The sequence below is a fragment of the Aethalodelphis obliquidens genome, unplaced genomic scaffold (genome assembly GCF_003676395.1).
Source record: "Aethalodelphis obliquidens isolate GAN/ISIS:26980383/991018 unplaced genomic scaffold, ASM367639v1 scaffold5, whole genome shotgun sequence".
Classification (NCBI taxonomy): Eukaryota; Metazoa; Chordata; class Mammalia; order Artiodactyla; family Delphinidae; genus Aethalodelphis; species Aethalodelphis obliquidens.
In genome coordinates this window covers 50696322-50717129 of record NW_020837949.1, presented here as the reverse complement: position 1 = coordinate 50717129, position 20808 = coordinate 50696322, and the positions used below count along the sequence as shown (strand labels likewise).

Sequence of the window (20808 nt, the reverse complement as noted above, 5' to 3'; positions counted from 1 at the left end):
GAGAGGCCACAGCAGTGGGAGGCCCTCGTACAGCAAAAAACAAACAAACAAACAAAAATCTAGCCTTTCCCTATCCTCTCTACTCTATTGCCTCCTACCCACATAGTCATTTTTACAATTTTTTTTTAATATAAGCAAGTATGTATGTATATCCTCCCTCCCTCATTTCTTACATAAAAGGTAACTTACTACATACAGTAGTCTGCCTGCGTTTTTCACTTACTAATATATTCTGGAGATCATTCTAGAGCCATACATAGAGATTTTTTAATTCATTTTTCCATCTATATGGTATACTCCATTATTGTTACAGGATTGTTATTGTCAAAAAATTTTTTTTTTAATTAACGACAAATTGCTAATGACTATTAGGTAAGATTTGTTTACAAGTTGAATTGTGGCCTGTTTATACATCTATAATAAAAGATATTTTAGTTGTTTCAAATTGATTTCGAAATCTTAGTGAAAATATTAACTATAGTACTAGTATCCCTCAGGCTTAGTTGGGAACCCATTTCTCTCTATATACTTTCCTTTAGGTGTTTTCACCAAATCCACTAACTTACATATCGTTGTTATGCTGATGATTCCTAATTTATATGTAGATAACCCAGACCTCAGAGCTCCAATTTATATAACCATTACCTACTTAACGTTACATCTGCACTTGAATGTCTCACAGACATGTTAAACTTAACATGTACAAACAAAGTAGAATGTTTTGTTTCCTCTCACCAATATCGTGTTTTTCACACTCCCACCCCCTCAACTCTGCATCTTCTGCAACCACCCATTTATTCAAGCTAGAAACTCGAGCTATTTTTTTTTTTTTTTTTGCCGTATGCGGGCCTCTCACTGTTGTGGCCTCTCCCGTTGCGGAGCACAGGCTCCGGACATGCAGGCTCAGTGGCCATGGCTCACGGGCCCAGCCGCTCCGCAGCATGTGGGATCTTCCCGGACCGGGGCACGAACCTGTGTCCCCTGCATCGGCAGGCGGACTCTCAACCACTGCGCCACCAGGGAAGCCCCTCGAGCTATTTTTGATTCATTCATATTCCTCACTTTTCATATCCAGCCCATCAGTTAATCCTGATGATTTTATCACCAAAATATATTTCTAGTCTGGTGTCATTTCCATCTCCTCTGCCACCATCATAATCCAGAGATGTCTTTCCATTGCATCTAGGTCCTCCATGACCTAGCCTGGGCTACCTCAACTTACTACCCACCCTCCCTAAGCCTCCATCCATCTTGGTCTTTCAGTATCTTAAACACATCTGGGTGATTTTCCTCCTGAACTTTACATTCCTATTTCCTCTGCCTGGAATGGTCTTTCTCCCACTATAGTTCTCAGTTTAAATGTCATTTACTCAGTTTAAATATCATTTATTCATTTGTAGAGTATTTGTAAGCATTGTGTCTAAAGTAGATCTCTTAAAATTCTTTGTTCCTGGTTGGTTTCTTTCATAGTACTTATTACAACTTGCAGGTTTTTGTTTATTTGACCTTTATTTGTCTCCTCCACTGGAGGGGAGGAGCCCATTCTCTCTCATTCATTTTTATATCCACAAATTATGAAATATAGTAGACGCTTTAATAGGAGCTCAGTATTTGAAGAACATGTAGAAGCATTATGAAATTTCATAACACTTGCAATTTAATGAAAAGCTTTACTTGCTCATGCAAAACCCATTACTTATTTATTCCCCCACATTGTTCCAAAATGACTAGAAATATTTTATGAAATATAAACAGTACTAGCTAAAAAAATAGATAAAAGTGTGTGTGTGTTGTTGGGGGTGGGGAGCATGGACAGGCAGCCTTCAAAATACATTTCTGAGGTTCTTTTTCTTAGAGAAAGGCAGCAAATTTGGCTTTGAGCTTAACAGCCGCTGCAGATTGGGTTCCATGAGTTACAGAATCCATACGATAAAAATGTTTTGAGAAGGGTGATGCAGTTGGGCTAGAGACCAGTCACCTACAAGAATTCTTTTATTACTTTGGGTTTCACCCCAAGATATTGTCAGCAGTCTTTTAATCAGGAATCTTACCTTAGTATCAGTGAAACAGAAGATACAGAATACTCATAAATTCAAACATGAGTGCCAGCTGGAAAGACTAGGATATGAACAGATGGTAATGTCTTTTTTAACAATCTATATAGATTAGATTTTGAGGATTAGTATCAGAATCACAACAAACAAATATCCAACCTACTTATTTCATTTTGAGTTGGTTTTGAGCAATTAAATATACATTATGTAAACTTGTCCTTTTAAAACTCTTTGACAGGACTCTGACTTGAAGAAAACAGTGGATGAAAGTGCACGGATTCAAAGAGCATACAACCACTATTTTGATCTGATCATTGTAAATGACAATCTAGACAAAGCCTTTGAGAAACTACAAACTGCCATAGAGAAACTGAGAATGGAGCCACAGTGGGTCCCAATCAGCTGGGTTTACTGATGATTCAATAAGGTTCACAATTAAAATAAAACTTTCAAAAAGTGACTGCAACAAATAAACCTTCTACTGAGAAAATACATGCACAGATAGAAGATATCTGCCAAGTCCAGGCATTTTTATTGTGTAGATTGAAGTACCAGTACACTATTCTGGATTTTTATAGAAAATGTGGTTGGGAAGGTGTACTAATATATAATTTATCTTAATTTTTCTAACTTTTTATGAATAATCTTTCTATTCATATCACATAAAGAAATGCGTTGAAGCATTTTGTATATGTTTTGATTTAGTACCCTTGCCTTTTTCATCAAAGGAATTTTCAAATCATTCACTCTAACATTGGTCTCATATTTTCACTGTGATAATGAATACTTGAAATAGTTTTGTAAAGCTGTCATTTAGTTCAGTATTTAGTGAAGGGTCAGCTACTCTTATTAGGAGAAAATAATGGTTTATTGGCCTTCTTTCCTAATATGTATAATTTCTTACAGAAGCAGAATTTTAATGTCAGTGCTACAGCTAGTCTGCTACCATCCAATACTGACATCAGAAGTCTGCTCAATGCTACATAGTTTCATTATTACAGAGATGTATGGCTATCCACTTTAATTTACGCAGCTATATTAGTTTTTTCCCTTCATTCTCTCTCGTGAAAATATGAAGAGCAATACTTTGCACTCTCATTTGTTGCAGTGACAGGCTGATGCTTCGTTAACATGTACACAACAAGCAAGGCCGTGCCAGCTGAGAGGGTGCCTTATCCTGCAAAACCTTACAGCAAAATGACTCTGAAAGTTGATTTATTTGTACATGTAAAAATTTAACTAACAAAAATGAACCTATTGCTTTATACAGTTTTTTTATTAGGATATGGTCAGCAAATGTATCACACCTCTGAAAATTTCTGTGATGCTGAAAAATGCCTCCAAGTTTGCAATTGGGGGGTTTTGTGAACAATCAGTGTGCTTTTGAAGTGTGATGTGATCATTAGGGTATTTTTTCGGTTTGTTATGTTGTGAACCAAATCCATTGAACGATTTATGAAATCTGGAAATAATTGTCAGCTGTTTTATCTCAATATAATATATACATTATATAATATGTACATTGTATGTATTATATAATATATATTAAATAATGTATTATATATATTTTTTACATTTCTGTTAGGAAATGTACTTTTTTGTTTAATGATTAGGAAAACAGTTCTCCGTCTTTAGATGCATTAACATATACAAATTTCCAAAATTAATCTCAGTTAGTATATGCTTTTAGGATTCTTAGATGGTATAAATTCTTCCTAAAACATATTCAGAGATGCAGGTCATCATTAAACTAAGTTAGCCATATTTTATATTGCTGCTAGCTTTTCACATAAACAGTATTCACACTTAAAGGGTTAGGTGCTTAAATACTGGTGGTCATCTTTGTCTGGTGCTAGGCACCAGACACCTGGCTGCTGAATTTGTTTTCCCCTCACCAAAGCTGTCACACGGAATGCGGCCAGGAGGACTCAGAGGGAAGAGAAAATACATGGCATTAAGCAGCATGCACACACTGTTCTTCACAATGAGACCGAACACCCAAGTTGCTGTATGGTTAAGATTGGAAATCCATAGGTGTTTTTTTTCATCCAGCATTTCATATCCAGAACACAAATTCATGTTCTTTGTCCTAGGATAGGAAATTGGTGGCAGAATGGATCACACCCTTTTAATAACTTTGGTAACTTTTAAACCACATATATTTACATCAAATTCTTGGCTTCTCAAAGCAACATGAATCAAAGCACAGTGTCGAGATGATGTCCCATGACTTAGTGTCTCAACACACTGTAAGCTTTAAGAGAAATTTTATTTCCACATTCTCAGGAAATGTGCTGTCTTCTGCGGTGTGCCTTCATGCTGCTGTGTGGAGCCTCTTTGGAATCATTGTAGCAGCTCAAGAAGTTTATACACAAAATATTTTACCCATCTTGACACAACAGAGATGATTTTTACATCATATATATCTTAAGCCTTATCATATGGTATAAAACGCACATTATTTAGAAAACAGACTACACTTAAAGGAATTATTTCTATTATAAATGGTATTCATGACTAACTACTTAGTTAATATGAGATGCCTCCTAATATAAAATGGAACAGTGCAGTTGATTTCATTTCAGTCGAGACGCCAGAGCTGAAGAGAATAAATTTAGAAAAGTTTGTTTATCTCAGTAAAGAGTCATTGAACTTGAAATTCAAGTCCCATCTGGGTCTGCAGGAACCAGCAGAGCTCTGCTGGGGCAAGGAGTCCCAGAGGCTCTGGGATTCTCCCGAGGCAATGAGAGTATAGTTGTGATCAACGAAATGTGAACCTCTCTTGTAGGAAAGGTCTAAGATAATTAGCTTTACTAATGAGAAAATAGTTTAAAGTGATGTTGAACAATTGGTAATAGTTAAAATATACATGCACGTGCATATGCTTTTGGGAAACAATGTGCCAGTACACTAAGGCACCTGAGGATTCCTTGTGGACAGGTGAGTATCCACATTCAGCATTCAGGGCATGACTGTTTATATACAGCTAAATATTATATATATTTTTTATTTTTAAATATACAAGTACCCCATATCCATAGAGTTGATGTCCCTGGATGAATCATTTAACCGTAAGTAGTAGAATACATGTGATGCACTCAAGTAGAATTTGACTTTTATTACAGCCATGCCTCGATTATGCAGTCTCAATTTCTGTTTGATATTTGGATAGTATCAAATAAAATACTATCCAGTACATCAGAACTTTGTTTACTTTTGCCAAGTCTAACCATACCATTGCTGAAGATAGCTTTCTAAAGTAGAAATCGTATCATAAACCCAGTACAGCAATAGTAGCCTGAACCCTAGATTCTAGAATCTAGTAAATTTAATATAATAGCTTATAAGGACAAGTTTTCTTTAAAGAGCAAATTGGATATTAACACAAATTTAGAAAATAATGCAAATTAGCAATAAAATACGTTAGTGTAGCATTATAGACTGGCCAGATACTAACTGCTTTGACCGTAATATCCCAGTGACAGTAGAGGATGATCGTTGCTTTAAAGATTCATTTAAATTTGTACTTATTTTTATGGATAACAGTAAGTGTCATGATCCAGTAATTGGGGTTGATTTTTATGATGGATAGCCATGGAGTTAGGTACAATTATTTTAAATTTGTAAACACTGAACATAAAAGTTTTGAAAATTGGTCAAAATAATGATCTGCTTAACATTGTACTTACACGGCTTCTGAAACAACACCCCGTTTTCCAGAAATCACAGGCTAGGGAGCCAATAATTTTATAGTAATGAATCTTTATACTAAGAATGGAAAAAGCAATCCTGAAGTTTTATGTATATAGATAGCAGGTCATTTTTTAAACGTTTGAGTCACCATATATAATATATATATTATTTATATATATATTATATATATATATATGCACACAGCTATGTGTATAATATGTAAAAATTCTCCCAAGATACATGAATAGTAAAATTAAATCTGTTCACCCACGTAATTATAACTAGTGCTTTTACATTTTTAATTACTCCCTATTCTTAGACATTATGAAACTTTTTTCACATTGTTTTCGTAGGCTCTGGCTTTACCTTGAGGCAGATACTAATCCCCTTTCTGAAAAATATATTTGGAATTAAGCTCAGAAAATTATTATAACTTAGTTTCCTTAGGGAAAAAGGACAGAGTCCTAGATGGAAGCCTCTTGGGAAATACTTATTTAAACCTTCAAGTGAGTTTGTGATATGGTTCCGGCTTAGAGATTATGGTACCTGCCCTCCTCTTGTTTCATTGGATTTGTTGTGAGAATTCATGTAATAACATCTGTAATAGATTTGGAGTTCTTGGGAGAAATTCCGAATTTTAAATAAGAGGATTATTGTATATAGTACAAGTTAATATTATTCACAGACTTTTAAGAATACAGTCGACTAATAATTCATGAGCTTTTACGTATACATTGTGTATCTGCGGAAGATAACAATTATATAATTTTTTTAAGGTAAGATTATTTTTTAACTGCATTTTTGTTAGCTTCAAGTTTTATTCATTTTTAATATTTCCCATAATTTGTCATGTTACTTTGTGTGTTCCTGGAATGATTTAATGCACAGAATCAAAAATGAGTCCTTAAAAACACTAAAAAGTGAAGGAATGATATCTCATTTCTAAGGTAAGAATTTAAAAGCACGTTTGCACTACTTCTGCAATACACTGTACTGCTTTCTTTAAAATAGTCTCTCTTTTGATAAAAATAGAGCTGGTGTACTTCTACTGGTTGAGATCCTAATTCTGACTCCTGACCATGTGACCTTTGATAAAATTTATATCTCCCTTTAGTTTTAATATTACACTTGTTAAATAAGGCTAACTTAATATTTGTCTTCACCTTAAATTACAAGAAGTAATTTATAACTCTGATGTGATAAATGCTAAGTTGGAAAATCCTTATTAAGCTACTTTATCTGTTTATTCACTTACCCTGAGGTTGCTTATCTTTTAGTTCTTTTAAAATGTACCTCTTTTGGAGGTAACATAGTGATTGGTGCACACCATTCAGAAATTCTACCTTCAGTTTTAAAACAGCTCTGAGGATGCATTGATAGTTCCAGCCTGGAAGAGGATGTGTTCTGCTCTCTTAGTGGTCCTGGTCAGGAGGTCGTGAGTTCAGAATCCTACTCTAAGTCCAAACCTTTAGCAAATCCTTGCTACCTTGACCACTCACAAGTCAAACAAAATTTAAGTAGGCAATCCACAATTTAAGTAAGCATCCAAAGACACTCTGATGTTTGCCCCTTAAAGCTGCCCTACCTTATGCCTGAAGTTTATCACTGCAGCCCTATTGTTTAGTGTAAGTTTAAAAGGCATCTGTTTCTTTAAAAGGGGAAACACATTCAGTTAGGTCCAGTTAGGGGACCTTGAATCCAACATAATATGAATGCATTTTAGATTTGTTCTCTAATTGCTTCAGGGCCATTGGCTGATACTGTAGTGCTATGATAAATCTGACTTGCCTCCACGTGCCAAAGTCGGTCAGAAGTGACAATTTTTTTTTTCCCTACCAGCTTTTACTGTTTCTAATCTCTGGCACAAACTGAATGAACACATCTACAGGTAATGTAAATGCCACTTACAACTTGGCAGATTAAATGCCTCAATGCTTGCAATGTCTTGCAACTCAAGACAATGGGACTTGTCTTGAGTCCCATTGAACAGGTATTGTCACTACCACAGAGTAGAAGCCAAAAGGTCTTATTTTAAAAGTTGGAAATAGATGTCTTTACTGCACTTCAGCAATAGCATGCCAGGGGTAGAAACATACAAATATGACAAGCCATGCCTGAAATTTGACCTTCCTCACATCAGTCAAGGTGGCCTGGGAGCTTGGAGGAAGAGGGAAACTCCTCTGCTATGTATTACTAACCCAGAAGTCATTACCAGTTAAAATGTGTGGTTCTCATCTTACTCTTAAATAGGAGAGGCAGGCAGTGGTATGAGTAACCTTACTTTGGAGACATAAACCTTGTTCTGGTAAACATGGTCCAACTGAGAGATGCCTTAAGTCTTTTCAGTAAAACCTGATTTGAGGAATAGCTGATCTCCATCTGTAACTGAAATACAAGGTAAATATTTCCTTTGGCTGTGTGTCCACTTTAAAAAACAGCTGCTGACTCCTGTTTTTTCAGTAACATTGATTTTTAAGAAAGTGGTGTCTTGGATTTTGCTATAGAAGAAGGAGCACTGGGGTTCAGCAGCTGGTATAATTTCCACGTCGTTAGCTCTGTTAGAGCCCATGATAAGAAACTGATGTGAAGACCTTGGGGGACTTTTTTTCCATCTCTCTTTTGGTATATATTTATTTTGAACACATATGCATGCTCCTTTTAACCTCTGGTCTTTGAAATGATTGTAGAAGAGACCTTTTTGTTTTTGTTTGTTTTTTAATGGAGGGCAAAATGCTTGTTAGCAACCAAAAAATCAAAGCTGAACAAGCTGCCAAAGTAAGTTTCTGGTGAAAAAAGTTTAAAAATAAAATTGCTACTGCTTTCCAAGTAACTGTATTACTAGTTCCTGTATAAAAGAAACATTATTGCTGTCCTTGTATAAATAAAATTTTCCTGCAGTACAATTAAGTATTGATTTCTCAGAAACTGTCCCTATAAATTTTTCTTTTCACATTATTTCCATATGTTGTCCAAAATGAAAGTTACTGAAATGTCCAATCTGTGAGATTGCATACTCCTGGTAAAATATTTTTGTATATGTAAAGAAATAAATATTTAATATTGGGAAAATGTAGTGTTTCATTTATAGGTAGAACCAAGGCTTGGAGATAATAAAATACAGAGAGTATCAGATTAGCTTCACCAGTTTCTTTTAAATGCTAATAGTCTTTGTTAAAAGCCTCTGATGTTATTTTAGATTTTCCTACCAAAATAGATCAATTTTTCACTTGCCTCCCTTTTTTCACAAGGAAATCCTAATTATTGTTTCGTCTGTCCCAGCCCAAAGATTCCGTGGCTTTCAAAGATGACTTCTTCAAGGAAAGATTTCCAGAGACAGGGAAGGTTAAAATACAGGATCAAGAAAAGACCTCTAAGCTTAGATGGCATGGAATACTAGGACCATTTCCCAGCTAGCCAAGAAAGAGAAACCCTGGTGGGAAAGACAATGCCTGCTGTGGCACACAGCTCAGCCCTGAAGCCTGCGGTGAGAAAGGGAGGTGGACCCACCAGACTGGCCAAGGGATGGAGGCGTGAATGTGGGTGAGTGCAGGAAGCCTGTTTCCAGAAAAGGTACTTTGGCAACTCTTTCCCAAGCTAGTTTCCAGGATTCTATACCTCATACTTCAGAAATTGCTAGTCTAGTGTATTTCTGGTATTTCTGAAAGAATTAGTCTTTTAATTGAAATATAGCTGCTTTACAATATTGTTAGTTTCAAGTGTACAGCATAGTGATTCTGTATTTTTACAAATTATATTCCATTATAGGTTATTACAAGATCATGGGTATAATTCACTATGCCATACAGTAAATCCTCACTGCTTATCTATTTTCCATATAGTAGTTTGTATCTGTTAATCTCATATCCCTAATTTGTCCCTCCCCCCTCCCCCTTTTAGTCACCACAAATTTGTTTTCTATGTCTGTGAGCCTGTTTCTGTTTTGTATATACATTCATTGGTATTATTTTTTAGATTCCACATGTAAGTGATATCATATAGCATTTGTCTTTATTTCACTAGGCATAGTACTCTCTAGGTCCATCCACATTGTTGCAAATGGCAGTATTTCATTCTTTTTTATAGCTGAGTAATATTCCATTACATATATATATATATATATATACACATCTTTTTTTTTGAATTTTATTTTTTTATACAGCAGGTTTTTATTATCTATTTTATACACATCAACATATACATGTCAATCCCAACCTCCCAATTCATCATACCACCGCCACCACCGCCCACCACTTTCCCTCCTTGATGTCTGTATGTTTGTTCTCTACATCTGTGTCTCTGCAAACTGGTTCATCTGGACCATTTTTCTAGGTTCCACATATATGCATTAATATATGGTATTTGTTTTTCTCTGACTTACTTCACTGTGTATGACAGTCTCTAGATCCATCCACATCTCTACAAGTGACCCAATTTCATTCCTTTTATGGCCGAGTAATATTCCATTGTATATATATACCACTTCTTCTTTATCCATTCGTCTGTTGATGGGCATTTAGGTGGCTTTCATGAACTGGCTATTGTAAATAGTGCTGCAGTGAACATTGGGGTGCACGTGTCTTTTTTTTTTTTTTTTACAGCTTTTCAATATTTTTTTTTTAACATCTTTATTGGAGTATAATTGCTTTACAATGGTATGTTAGTTTCAGCTTCACAACAAAATGAATCAGTTATATATACACATATATTCCCATATCTCTTCCCGCTTGCATCTCCCTCCCTCCCACCCTCCCTATCCCACCCCTCTAGGTGGTCACAAAGCACCGAGCTGATCTCCCTGTGCTATGCGGCTGCTTCCCACCAGCTATCTATCTTACGTTTGGTAGTGTATATATGTCCATGCCTCTTTATCGCTTTGTCACCGTTTACCCTTCCCCCTCTCCATAGCCTCAAGTCCATTCTCTAGTAAGTCTGTGTCTTTATTCCTGTTTCACCCCTAGGTTTTTCGTGACATTTTTTTTTTCTTAAATTCCATATATATGTGGTAGCATACGGTATTTGTCTCTCTCTTTCTGACTTACGTCACTCTGTGTGACAGACTCTAGGTCTATCCACCTCATTACAAATAGCTCAATTTCATCTCTTTTTATGGCTGAGTAATATTCCATTGTATATATGTGCCACATCTTCTTTATCCATTCATCCGATGATGGACACTTAGGTTGTTTCCATCTCTGGGCTATTGTAAATAGAGCTGCAATGAACATTTTGGTACATGACTCTTTTTGAATTATGGTTTTCTCAGGGTATATGCCCAGGAGTGGGATTGCTGGGTCATATGGTAGTTCTATTTGTAGCTTTTTAAGGAACCTCCATACTGTTCTCCACAGTGGCTGTATCAATTTACATTCCCACCAACAGTGTAAGAGGGTTCCCTTTTCTCCACACCCTCTCCAGCATTTATTGTTTCTAGATTTTTTGATGATGGCCATTCTGACTGGTGTGAGATGATATCTCATTGTAGTTTTGATTTGCATTTCTCTAATGATTAGTGATGTTGAGCATTCTTTCATGTGTTTGTTGGCACTCTGTATATCTTCTTTGGAGAAATGTCTATTTAGGTCTTCTGCCCATTTTTGGATTGGGTTGTTTTTTTAATATTGAGGTGCATGAGCTGTTTATATACTTTGGAGATTAATCCTTTGTCCGTTTGCTTCGTTTGCAAATCTTTTCTCCCATTCTGAGGATTGTCTTTCCATCTTGTTTATGGTTTCCTTTGCTTTGCCAAAGCTTTTAAGTTTCATTAGGTCCCATTTGTTATTTTTGTTTTTATTTCCATTACTCTAGGAGGTGGGTCAAAAAGGATCTTGCTGTGATTTATGTCAAAGAGTGTTCTTCCTATGTTTTCCTCTAAGAGTTTTACAGTGTCTGGTCTTACGTATAGGTCTCTAATCCATTTTGATGTTCTTTTTGTGTATGGTGTTAGGGAGTGTTCTAATTTCATTCTTTTACATGTGGCTGTCCAGTTTTCCCAGCACCACTTATTGAAGAGACTGTCTTTTCTCCATTGTATATCCTTGCCTCCTTTGTCATAGATTAGTTGACCATAGGAGCGTGGGTTTATTTCTGGGCTTTCTATCCTATTCCATTGATCTGTATTTCTGTTTTTGTGCCAGTACCATATTGTCTTGATTACTGTAGCTCTGTAGTATAGGCTGAAGTCAGGAAGTCTGATTCCTCCAGCTCCGTTTTTTCCCCTCCAGACTGCTTTGGCTGTTCGGGGTCTTTTGCGTCTCCATACAAATTTTAAGATTTTTTGTTCTAGTTCTGTAAAAAAATGCCACTGGTAATTTGATAGGGATTGCATTGAATCTGTAGATTGCTTTGGGTAGTATAGTCATTTTCACAGCATTGATTCTTCCAATCCAAGAACGTAGTATATCTCTCCATCTGTACACCACATCTTCTTAATGCAGTCATCTCTCGATGGGGACTCAGGTTGCTTCCATGTCTTTGCTATTGTAAGTAATGACGCTGTGAACATTGGGGTGCATGTATCTTTTCAAATTAATGGTTTCATTTTTTCCAGATAGTGGGATTGCTGGATCACGTTAGTTCTAGTTTTAGTTTTTGAAGAACCGCCATACCGTTTTCTGTAGTGGCTGCACTGATTTACACTCCCACCAGCAGTATACAAAGGTTCCCTTTTCTCCACATCCTCTCCAACATTTGTTGTTGTAGGCTTTTTGATAATAGCCATTCTGACCAGTTTGAGGTGATACTTCATTGTGGGTTTGATTTGCATTTTTCTAATAATTAGCAGTGTTGAGCATCTTTTCATGTGCCTGTTGGCCATCCCTATATCTTCTTTGGGAAAATATCTATTCTCGTCTTCTGTGCATTTTTTGATTGGTTTTTTTCTATGATTGAGTTGTATGAGCTGTTTGTATATTTTGGATATTAACCCCTTGTCAGCAGCCTCATTTGCAAATATTTTCTCCCATTCCATAGGCTGCCTTTTTGTTTAGTTGATGGTTTCATTTGCTGTGCAAAAGCTTTTAAGTTTAACTCAGTCCCATTTGCTTATGTTTGCTTTTATTTATTTAGCCTTGGGGGACTGATCCAAGAAAATATTGTTATGCTTTATGTCAAAGAGTTTTTCACCTATATTCCAAAAAAAATAGGTTTTAAGTAAAGTCATCCCTTGGTATGCATGGGTGGGCATCTGTGGATTGTATAGTACTGTAGTGTTTATTGAAAAAAATCTCCATATAAGTGGACCTGTGCAGTTCAAACTCATGTTGTTCAAGGGTCCAACTGTGTGTGGTTCATTCTTCCGTCTTATACTACCTGTTAGTTTTCTATCACTGCAGTAACAAATTACCACAAACTTAGCAGCTTAAAATACAAACTTATCATCTCAGTTCTGTAGGTCTGAAGTCCAACACAAGTTTCACCAGGCTAAAGTGAAGTTGTCTCCCAGGCCCTGCCCTGGCTCTTACCTGCAGGTCTGGAGGAGAATCTGCGTCCAGGCTCTTGCATGTTGTTGTTGGACTCCAGTTGCATGCAGTTGTAGAACCGAAGTCCCCTTCCTTGCTGGCTGGCTGACCGACTGCTCTCTTGTCCTTGAACTGGCCCCCTCTGTCCTGAGAGCCAGTGACAGCAGTGAATTCTTCTCATGCCTCCTCTTTCCTGCATTTTCTTTGGCCAAATCCCTCTCTCACTGACCCTTCTGCCTTCTTTCTTTTAAGGCTCCACCCAGATAATCCAGAATAATCTGTCCATCTCAAGGTCCACAACCTAAAAACACCTGTAAAGTCTCCGTTTGCCAGGTTCTAGGGATTTATTAGGTCATGAACACATTTTAGGGGCCATTATCAGGCCACACCACACCAGCTAATCATGTCAGCATTTCTTCCTATATCCATTTATGAAACAAAAGTGGTTGTGGAAACATCAGCGTTAAGGTGGTTGTTCTGTTCTAGGAAATACTACTGTATTTACTTGCTGTTTTCTAGGTGTTCTGGGATACTAGAACTTGTTTCCAAATCTAATTATTTAAAGAAGTATGGTTCTGGATCTCAAGCAGTAAATAAACATACATTTAAAATTAATATTTAATGATGAGGAAACTAGTTAGTTAGAAGAACCTTTTGGAGGCCCAGTCTCACCCTCACTGGAGTCCAGCACTACTTACTACCTCACCCACCAGATCCCAGTGGGGGTCTGCTGTAGGCATAAGGCTGTATCTTTTTCTTTTTTTTCAACATCTTTATTGGAGTATAACTGCTTTACAATGTTGTGTTAGTTTCTGCTTTATAACAAAGTGAATCAGCTATATGTATATCTCTCCATATCTCTTCCCTCTTGCGTCTCCCTCCCTCCCACCTTCCCTATCCCACCCCTCTAGGTGGACACAAAGCACCGAGCTGATCTCCCTGTGCAATGCGGCTGCTTCTGGCTATATCTTTTTCAATAGCTAATGTCTAAAACACAGTCCAGCAAGATAACTGGCCAGTCTTAGACAGATTGCCACTTGCTTAGATGATGGCATCTTTTTCTTTCTGTCTTAAGCCTATCTTTAGTTTTTGATGTTTTGGGTTTTTTGTTGTTATTTTTAAGACGTACAAAATTGTAACAGGAACAGAAGGGTGAACCACTCCCCCCAGTGCCTCTTGCGCCCCAACCTCTAAATCCTTTCCTGTTTCTTGTGAACTCTTAAATGAGGGTTCCCATGCATTGTGATACATGTATATCTGTTTTTCACACAAGTAGATTCATATCACACATTCTCTCTGCAGTATGTTCTTTATACTTATTTCAGAAAACCAGACAAGAGGCATGTATAGTACCAACATCTTAACACAACTATCTTGACTTTTGAATGTTCTTTCCAATTTGTGAATAAGGTGCTTATTTTCTACGTTGTTGCCACCACTCTGTGTCCTTCTTTTCTTATATATCATAAGTATTTGCATAATTTTGTCTTGTTTTAATAGAGGTCATGAAAGGGTTATTTTCATTTCTTCCTTATTTAACATTCATTAAAATCTCAAGTGCAGAAAGGGAATAAGTAAGTGATGCTGAGGTGAAGAACAGGTACTGAGTAACACAGAATGTTTCTAACAACTGCTTGCCCTCCTGCTCTTAATGTAAGAAATTCTTGCTAAGGTCTTGCTAAGGTCTCAGCAGCTTCTTGCTAAGGGAAAGCAGAAGTGGCTTCAGAGCCCCAGTGGCATCAGGAGCACTCAAGAGACAGTTCAGGCTATTAATAGGAGAAGGATATGAAAGCAGAATGAAGAAGAGAAATATATACAATTCAAAGTTTCGTTTGATACAAAAATGTAGTATTTTACAAATTCAACATCCAGAATGCATGGGAAATCCACACATTGCTCTAGACATAGGACTGGTACATTCATCAAAGCACGGCAAAGTCAAAAGGGATAGAGCTTGACCCTAAGGAACAGTGTCCTGCTGTTAGAGTCTTCTGCTAAACAATAACCTCTGTACTCTAGTGGCATTTACAGTTCGTTTTTCAATTAGTCACTGCATAGCATACAGCGCATTCAAAATGGAGCCTTCTATGAAGAAATATTCCTCCCCACAGCATTCACAAATTTTTGGATCAAAGCATCGACCTCATCTGTTTTTTAACAGGAAGTGGGAACTAGATGGACCCATTTTTCTGCAGAGAAAAGATCTGAATGTACTCTGGCTTACAATTCTCAACCCTCCTCCAGCTCTTTATGTGCTGGGGTCTAACTCGGACACTGGGTTACCAGCACAAGACGATCTCCTGTGAAAAAGACACTGTACACAGAGTACCTGGTGGCTAAATTTGAGGCGATTCATATGCAAAAAGTCACCACTTATTAAACTGTTCCGTAAGTTCATCTCCTAGATCAACCTTTAACGTGGTGATCTAAGCCCCAAAGGCAGTATCTTAATGATGCTGAGAAATACCCAGGCTTGGCTGATAACACGTAGAGGCAGACCTCAGAGACACTGTGGACTTGGCTGCAGACCACTGCAGTAAAGCGAGTCACACAGTATAAAACTTACGTTTATACTATCTTATAGTCTATTACGTGTACAATAGCATTATGTCTAAACAATGTATATACCTTAATTTTAAAATACTTCATTGCTAAAAAATGCTAACCATCATCTGAGCCGAGCTGTAATCTTTTTGCAGTAGTATCATCAAAGATCACCATGACAAATATAATAATAATGAAAAAGTCTGAAATACTGGGAGAATTACCAAAATGTGACACAGAGACAACAGTGAGCAAATGCTGTTGGAAAAATGGCACCGATAGACTTGCTGGACTCAGGGTTGTCACAGACCTTCAATTTCTAAAAAAAAAATGCATTATCTGCAAAGTGCAAGAAAATAAGGTGTACCTGTAATCCACATATGACACTGTTACTGTGCTCTGCCCAAAGCAGAGAGTCCATTCAGGCTTATATAAAGAATCAGTGGGAAAACGTTAGGGTCCTTCGGGGTGGTAACTTTCACAGAAGGTTGAAGTCTCTCCAGGTTAATGTCAGCTGAGGCAAACAGACGCTGCACGATCCCAAACCTTTCTGTATCTTTCAGTGGAGCCAAGACTGGGTCTTCAAGATCAGACACACCATCATCAGACAGAGCACGGAGCTGAAATGACACATGTAAACAAATCCATCAAAAAAGGTTATAGAAAATCCACATCATTGGCTAATAATGTTAGCACTTTTAACTAATTATGGGGGAAAAATTAAGTTGTTTACATTCCCCAAATAGAGCAGGGAAAACCCTTAGGCTGTAACAGGATATATTTGGCCCAGGCCAGGACCTCCACTTCGCCTGGAGTCCTCTGACCCAATCCCTACTCTCTGAACTCTATCTTCTACTGGATCCAACAACTCCAGTAGATTAGAAAGGTCAGCATATAACTTTCTTATACACACAGTATGTACGGTTTGTTTTTTTTAATTTTAATTCACCTGTTAGAATGTCTTACATGTTTGCATGAACTCCTCAAAGGCAGGTACCATGGTTTATTTAGTGATGCTTCTTGCCTTAAGCTCTTCCTTCCACCTGCGACATCCTTCCTCCAGAGTTCCCCACAGAACTTTCCTTCTCATCTCTGAGCTGTTGGTTGAAATGCCACATCAGAAGGGCCTTTCCTAATCCTCTGAGCCACTCGCTACCCCCATATCCCAGCCACTATTACATTATTTTATTGTCTTCATATGCTTGCTGTATCTGAAATTATCTTCCTGACATTCCCTGTTTACTCTGTTTATTAAAACCTAAGCTGCCCAGGAGAGCAGGGACCTGGTCCATTGTGCTTACCTCATACCCTGCCTAGAACATCGACCCTCAGTTGAACCTTAGTTCTTCAGAGAAGTCACATCAAACACTGCTCTAGTTGCAACTGCTCAGAACCTGTGAAACTTTGTTTTTAGGGTCTTGAGCGGTGCCTCTGACACAGTTGTTTTTAATCTTTAGTAATTACAAATTTGCCAGTAGATTTGAATTTTAAACAGGCACTCAGAACCAGATCAGATTAATAATGTAGAAAGTAAAATTTAAAATAAAAAATGAAGCCTTATAAAGGTATGCATGAATTTTAACTGACTCTGAAGGGACTCCAAAAGAATTCCAGACATGTTCTGAGCACTGATAATCATCTTTCTTACTAAAAGTAATAAGCAACTTGCCCCAGGGGCTGAAGGGCAGCACTCATTTGCATATAAAGGAACTTGTGTGTCTGTTATCAAAATCAGCCTTACAAATCTACACCTTGTAGATTCACCCAATGCAACTCACACAGTGTAACCACAGGTTTCCTGTTACCACGTGGCCTAGACTGTAAATTGTAGATGATGCTTTAGGGAGTGGATCTGGCCTGCTTCTTTAAGCATGAGCACCACATCCGGTGATTTAAGAATGAGCTCCACTGATGCAGCACAGTGGGCTGTGTCCTGGGTCTGGTGGAGAAGCACCCAGCAACATCCTGCCTTCTTCTCTGAACATCTGCCAACCCCAAGTGCCCAGAGGCACTTCTCAGTATAAGAGAGATTACAGTCACCCAAAGGGGGGGGGGGGGAATGTGTGAAATTAACATTCCCTCCAGATGATTCTCTTTCTTACCAGCTCTTTCACCAGTTCGCAAATGTGTTTGTTTGTTAGTGTATCTGACGCTGTTCTTTCAAAAGCCCTTCAGCAAGCCTCTCAAAGTTACTCTGGCCACCAGACAAGACAAGACAGGCATACAAGGAGATTTCTGTACCCTGCTGTAAGTAAATACCTACAGGAAACATAAGATACCCAGATTCCTTCAGGAGGCAAGAGCCTTGCGGTCCTAACAAACGTTGTTATGAGCTCTAGGGGAGATTAAAGACCTTCCTGAGTGTCTTCGCATAAAGAAAAATTACTTCTTTATGTTGAGCAGCCCACAAAGGCAAAGAGATGACTCTGTGGGTGGGTAGTTTTGCACCAAGGTAGAATACCAGCTGTGCTGGGACTCCAAGTGCGTCCTAATGGCTACTCCCAAAACACCAACAGAGCAGAACTTGGAAGCAACCCAAAGATCAAATCCTAGAGCAGACCTGCAGGGAAGATGACAACTAACTGTGAGCTGGTTGGGAGAGGGAGGGAGTTAGCTAATGCAGTCTCGGCAGTATTTTCTTTTTTATATACTTCCTGAATGCAGTTAATGACTTTGTAAATACATGGTGAGGGCTGACTTGGGAAATGCTAAATACTTAGTTGCTGCAAAAGGGAGCTAAGCTAGAAAGCAGAGTTGCTGTCATTGCAGACAGTTAGATAATGATACATATTGTTTCCATAACCAAACTGCGCCATCAGCCTTTACCCTTAGCTGGCCGCACCACAGTGGCATGCTGGCTCATTTTCAAGTAGTTCAGTTTTTGTGGTCAAAGTACAAGAGCACAGCATTCCTCTGCACAGGTAGAATCTGCTTTCGGTTGTGAATGACATCTAAACTGCTCCTTGGAATGAAGCCTTGCTGCAGTCTCTGGATGTCACTAACCACAGTGCTCAAAGTTCCCAGAGTAGATGCATAACAAACTGCAGGGTCCTATCTAGGCAGTCTACCCCAATACCTGCTTCCCAGATCTGGGAGCAGAGCTCTGAGCTTTGGTCCTTTGGGTCTACATAGCATGCTGGCCTCAGCCCTTAGTAACCAGGCCTCAAAATAACATAGCCGGGTATCCTCTGCTTCTCTGCCCTAGGCTGAGCAACACCTGCAGAAGCTACAACAGAGGAGCTGCCCCAGCCTACTGATGGTCCCTTCTATTGATGACCCAGTTTGTAATTTAAAAAGGAAAAGCTTAACCTTGACTTTCAGGGCTAAGCTCATCATTACCTAGCTCTTGCTCTTGCCATGGCATTTCCTGAGGGCATGAAGCTAATGATATTCCTAGGAGAAAATGAAATGTCTCCCTGAGACAAAGCAGTCCTCTTGAATACCTCCCCTGTTGAATTTGATGCAGAGCTGAATCAAACTGGTCCAGCCACAGAACTGCCATTGCAAATAATGTGGTGTCAGGCCCCTTCCCTGCAACACTGCACCAAGCCTTGGCCAAAATTCTCTCCAAAAAATGCAAAAATCATGAGATTTGGAGTATAAATATAAGGTTTGAGTCCTAGCCCTGCTAGCAAGTTCTTCAAATAACTCCTTTCCCTCTGAGCCTTAGCCTTCCTGTGGGGTGTGTGACGTGGGCAGGGTGTAAAAAAGAGAGAGATTAATAATACCTGTTTTAACCTATTTTGAAGGGCTGTTGTGGATGAGAAAGCCTAGCGAGTTTTATCAGCTGTTAGGTGTCCATCTCCTCATCACTTCCCTGTTCCTGCCCATCCCCAGGTCCTCTCTGGGAGGTTCTTACCAGATGGCACAGTGTAGGAATAATCTGGAGCTTACAACAAGTGCCCAGCAGACCTGCTGCGTTATCTGGCATTTCTGCAGGAGGAAAAAAAAAAAAAAATCAGTCACCATCAAAAAGCACCCATGGAAACAGAGCCAGCCCCCGAGCTGTACCTAATTTATATATCCTCTACCAGTCAGGCAGAGGATATGCTCAGTAATTGTAGAATAAATGAATGAATGGGGCTAAACTGGCAGCAAAGGCCTTTTAGAAAATAGATGTAGGGACCAGGTAACTAGCTCTGTGTTCACCAGAGGATATTTCTTACATGCAATTTGCCAATCAGAAAGAACGGTACAGACTCAGGGAAAAGTGAATCAGCATAGAAAAGTAGAAAGAACCTGGGGTTTGGTGACAGAAGAGCTATGTTTGAGCGCCACTAAATATTTGGGAGCGACCTTGGGTATACCTCTCTCAGCAAGGTTCCTCATTTGCATTCTATAGATTTTCTTTTTTTCTGCCTATGTCAGAGAACTATGTAAACTATAAAGGGTTATACCTAGGTCACTAATCATTTGGGGGAGAAAGATACAATGTGGTCTAGTCAAGGGGTGGCACAGCAGACCTCTTGAGCCCAGGACTGTGCAGGGCCCCCTGGCCCACAGCTAGCTCAACACAAGGGTACCAGTGGCAGAGAGCATTGGCACAGAGCTGTATAAGGCTGGGGGCTGCCGCAGAAGGGTCCTGCCAAGCCCCAGGAAAAGGAAATCCAGATCGGTGTTAGTCAAAACCAGTTTTAAATACCTCCCAAGGTAGAACAGATGCAGTTGCTAAAAGGACCCAATCCCTTGGGATACAACCTTTGCACTGAAAAGGCAAAAGAGAAAAGAATCGTCTGCTCCATCATCTGGCGCAGGGAACACTCATGAACACCCCCATCTCCTGCACTAATTAGAAGCCTTATTTATACAAATGGCAGTGTGTCGCTGAGGCTGTGGCCCAACAGAGCACAACGAAACACAGCCTTCTCCCAAGAGCGGAAGGCTGCTAGGGGCATGGGGCAGCCCCGAGGTCCGAGCCTGCCAGAGAACTCCCTAAATGGCGTTTAAATGTGCTTTTGTCTCCAGAGAGTCCCCACCGTTTTCAACAGATCCTCAAGGAGGCCCGGCTCCCAAATCAGGAAGATGAAGATGGTAAAGGTATGGGGCCTTGTGGAAAGATC

General features: G+C 38.7%; 2 protein-coding genes across 3 annotated transcripts in view; one reads left to right on the top strand and one right to left on the bottom strand.

Moving 5' to 3' along the window:
- Positions 1–8816, top strand: part of PALS2 (protein associated with LIN7 2, MAGUK p55 family member) — a 109523-nt gene extending 100707 nt beyond the window's left edge. The window contains exon 12 of one of the 2 annotated variants that reach the window (XM_027102373.1): positions 2293–8816. In XM_027102373.1, coding sequence (XP_026958174.1) covers positions 2293–2469 — 177 coding nt within the window. In that variant the 3' untranslated portion in view covers positions 2470–8816. The remainder of the gene's footprint in view (positions 1–2292) is intronic. The other variant, XM_027102374.1, reaches the window with a different exon arrangement.
- The window catches only part of GSDME (gasdermin E), a 93617-nt gene that overhangs the window by 13819 nt on the left and 58990 nt on the right, over positions 1–20808 (bottom strand). The window contains exons 8-9 of the mRNA XM_027102375.1: positions 19608–19681; positions 16116–16368 (exon numbers count right to left, since the gene is read on the bottom strand). Coding sequence (XP_026958176.1) covers positions 16138–16368; positions 19608–19681 — 305 coding nt within the window. The 3' untranslated portion in view covers positions 16116–16137. The remainder of the gene's footprint in view (positions 1–16115; positions 16369–19607; positions 19682–20808) is intronic.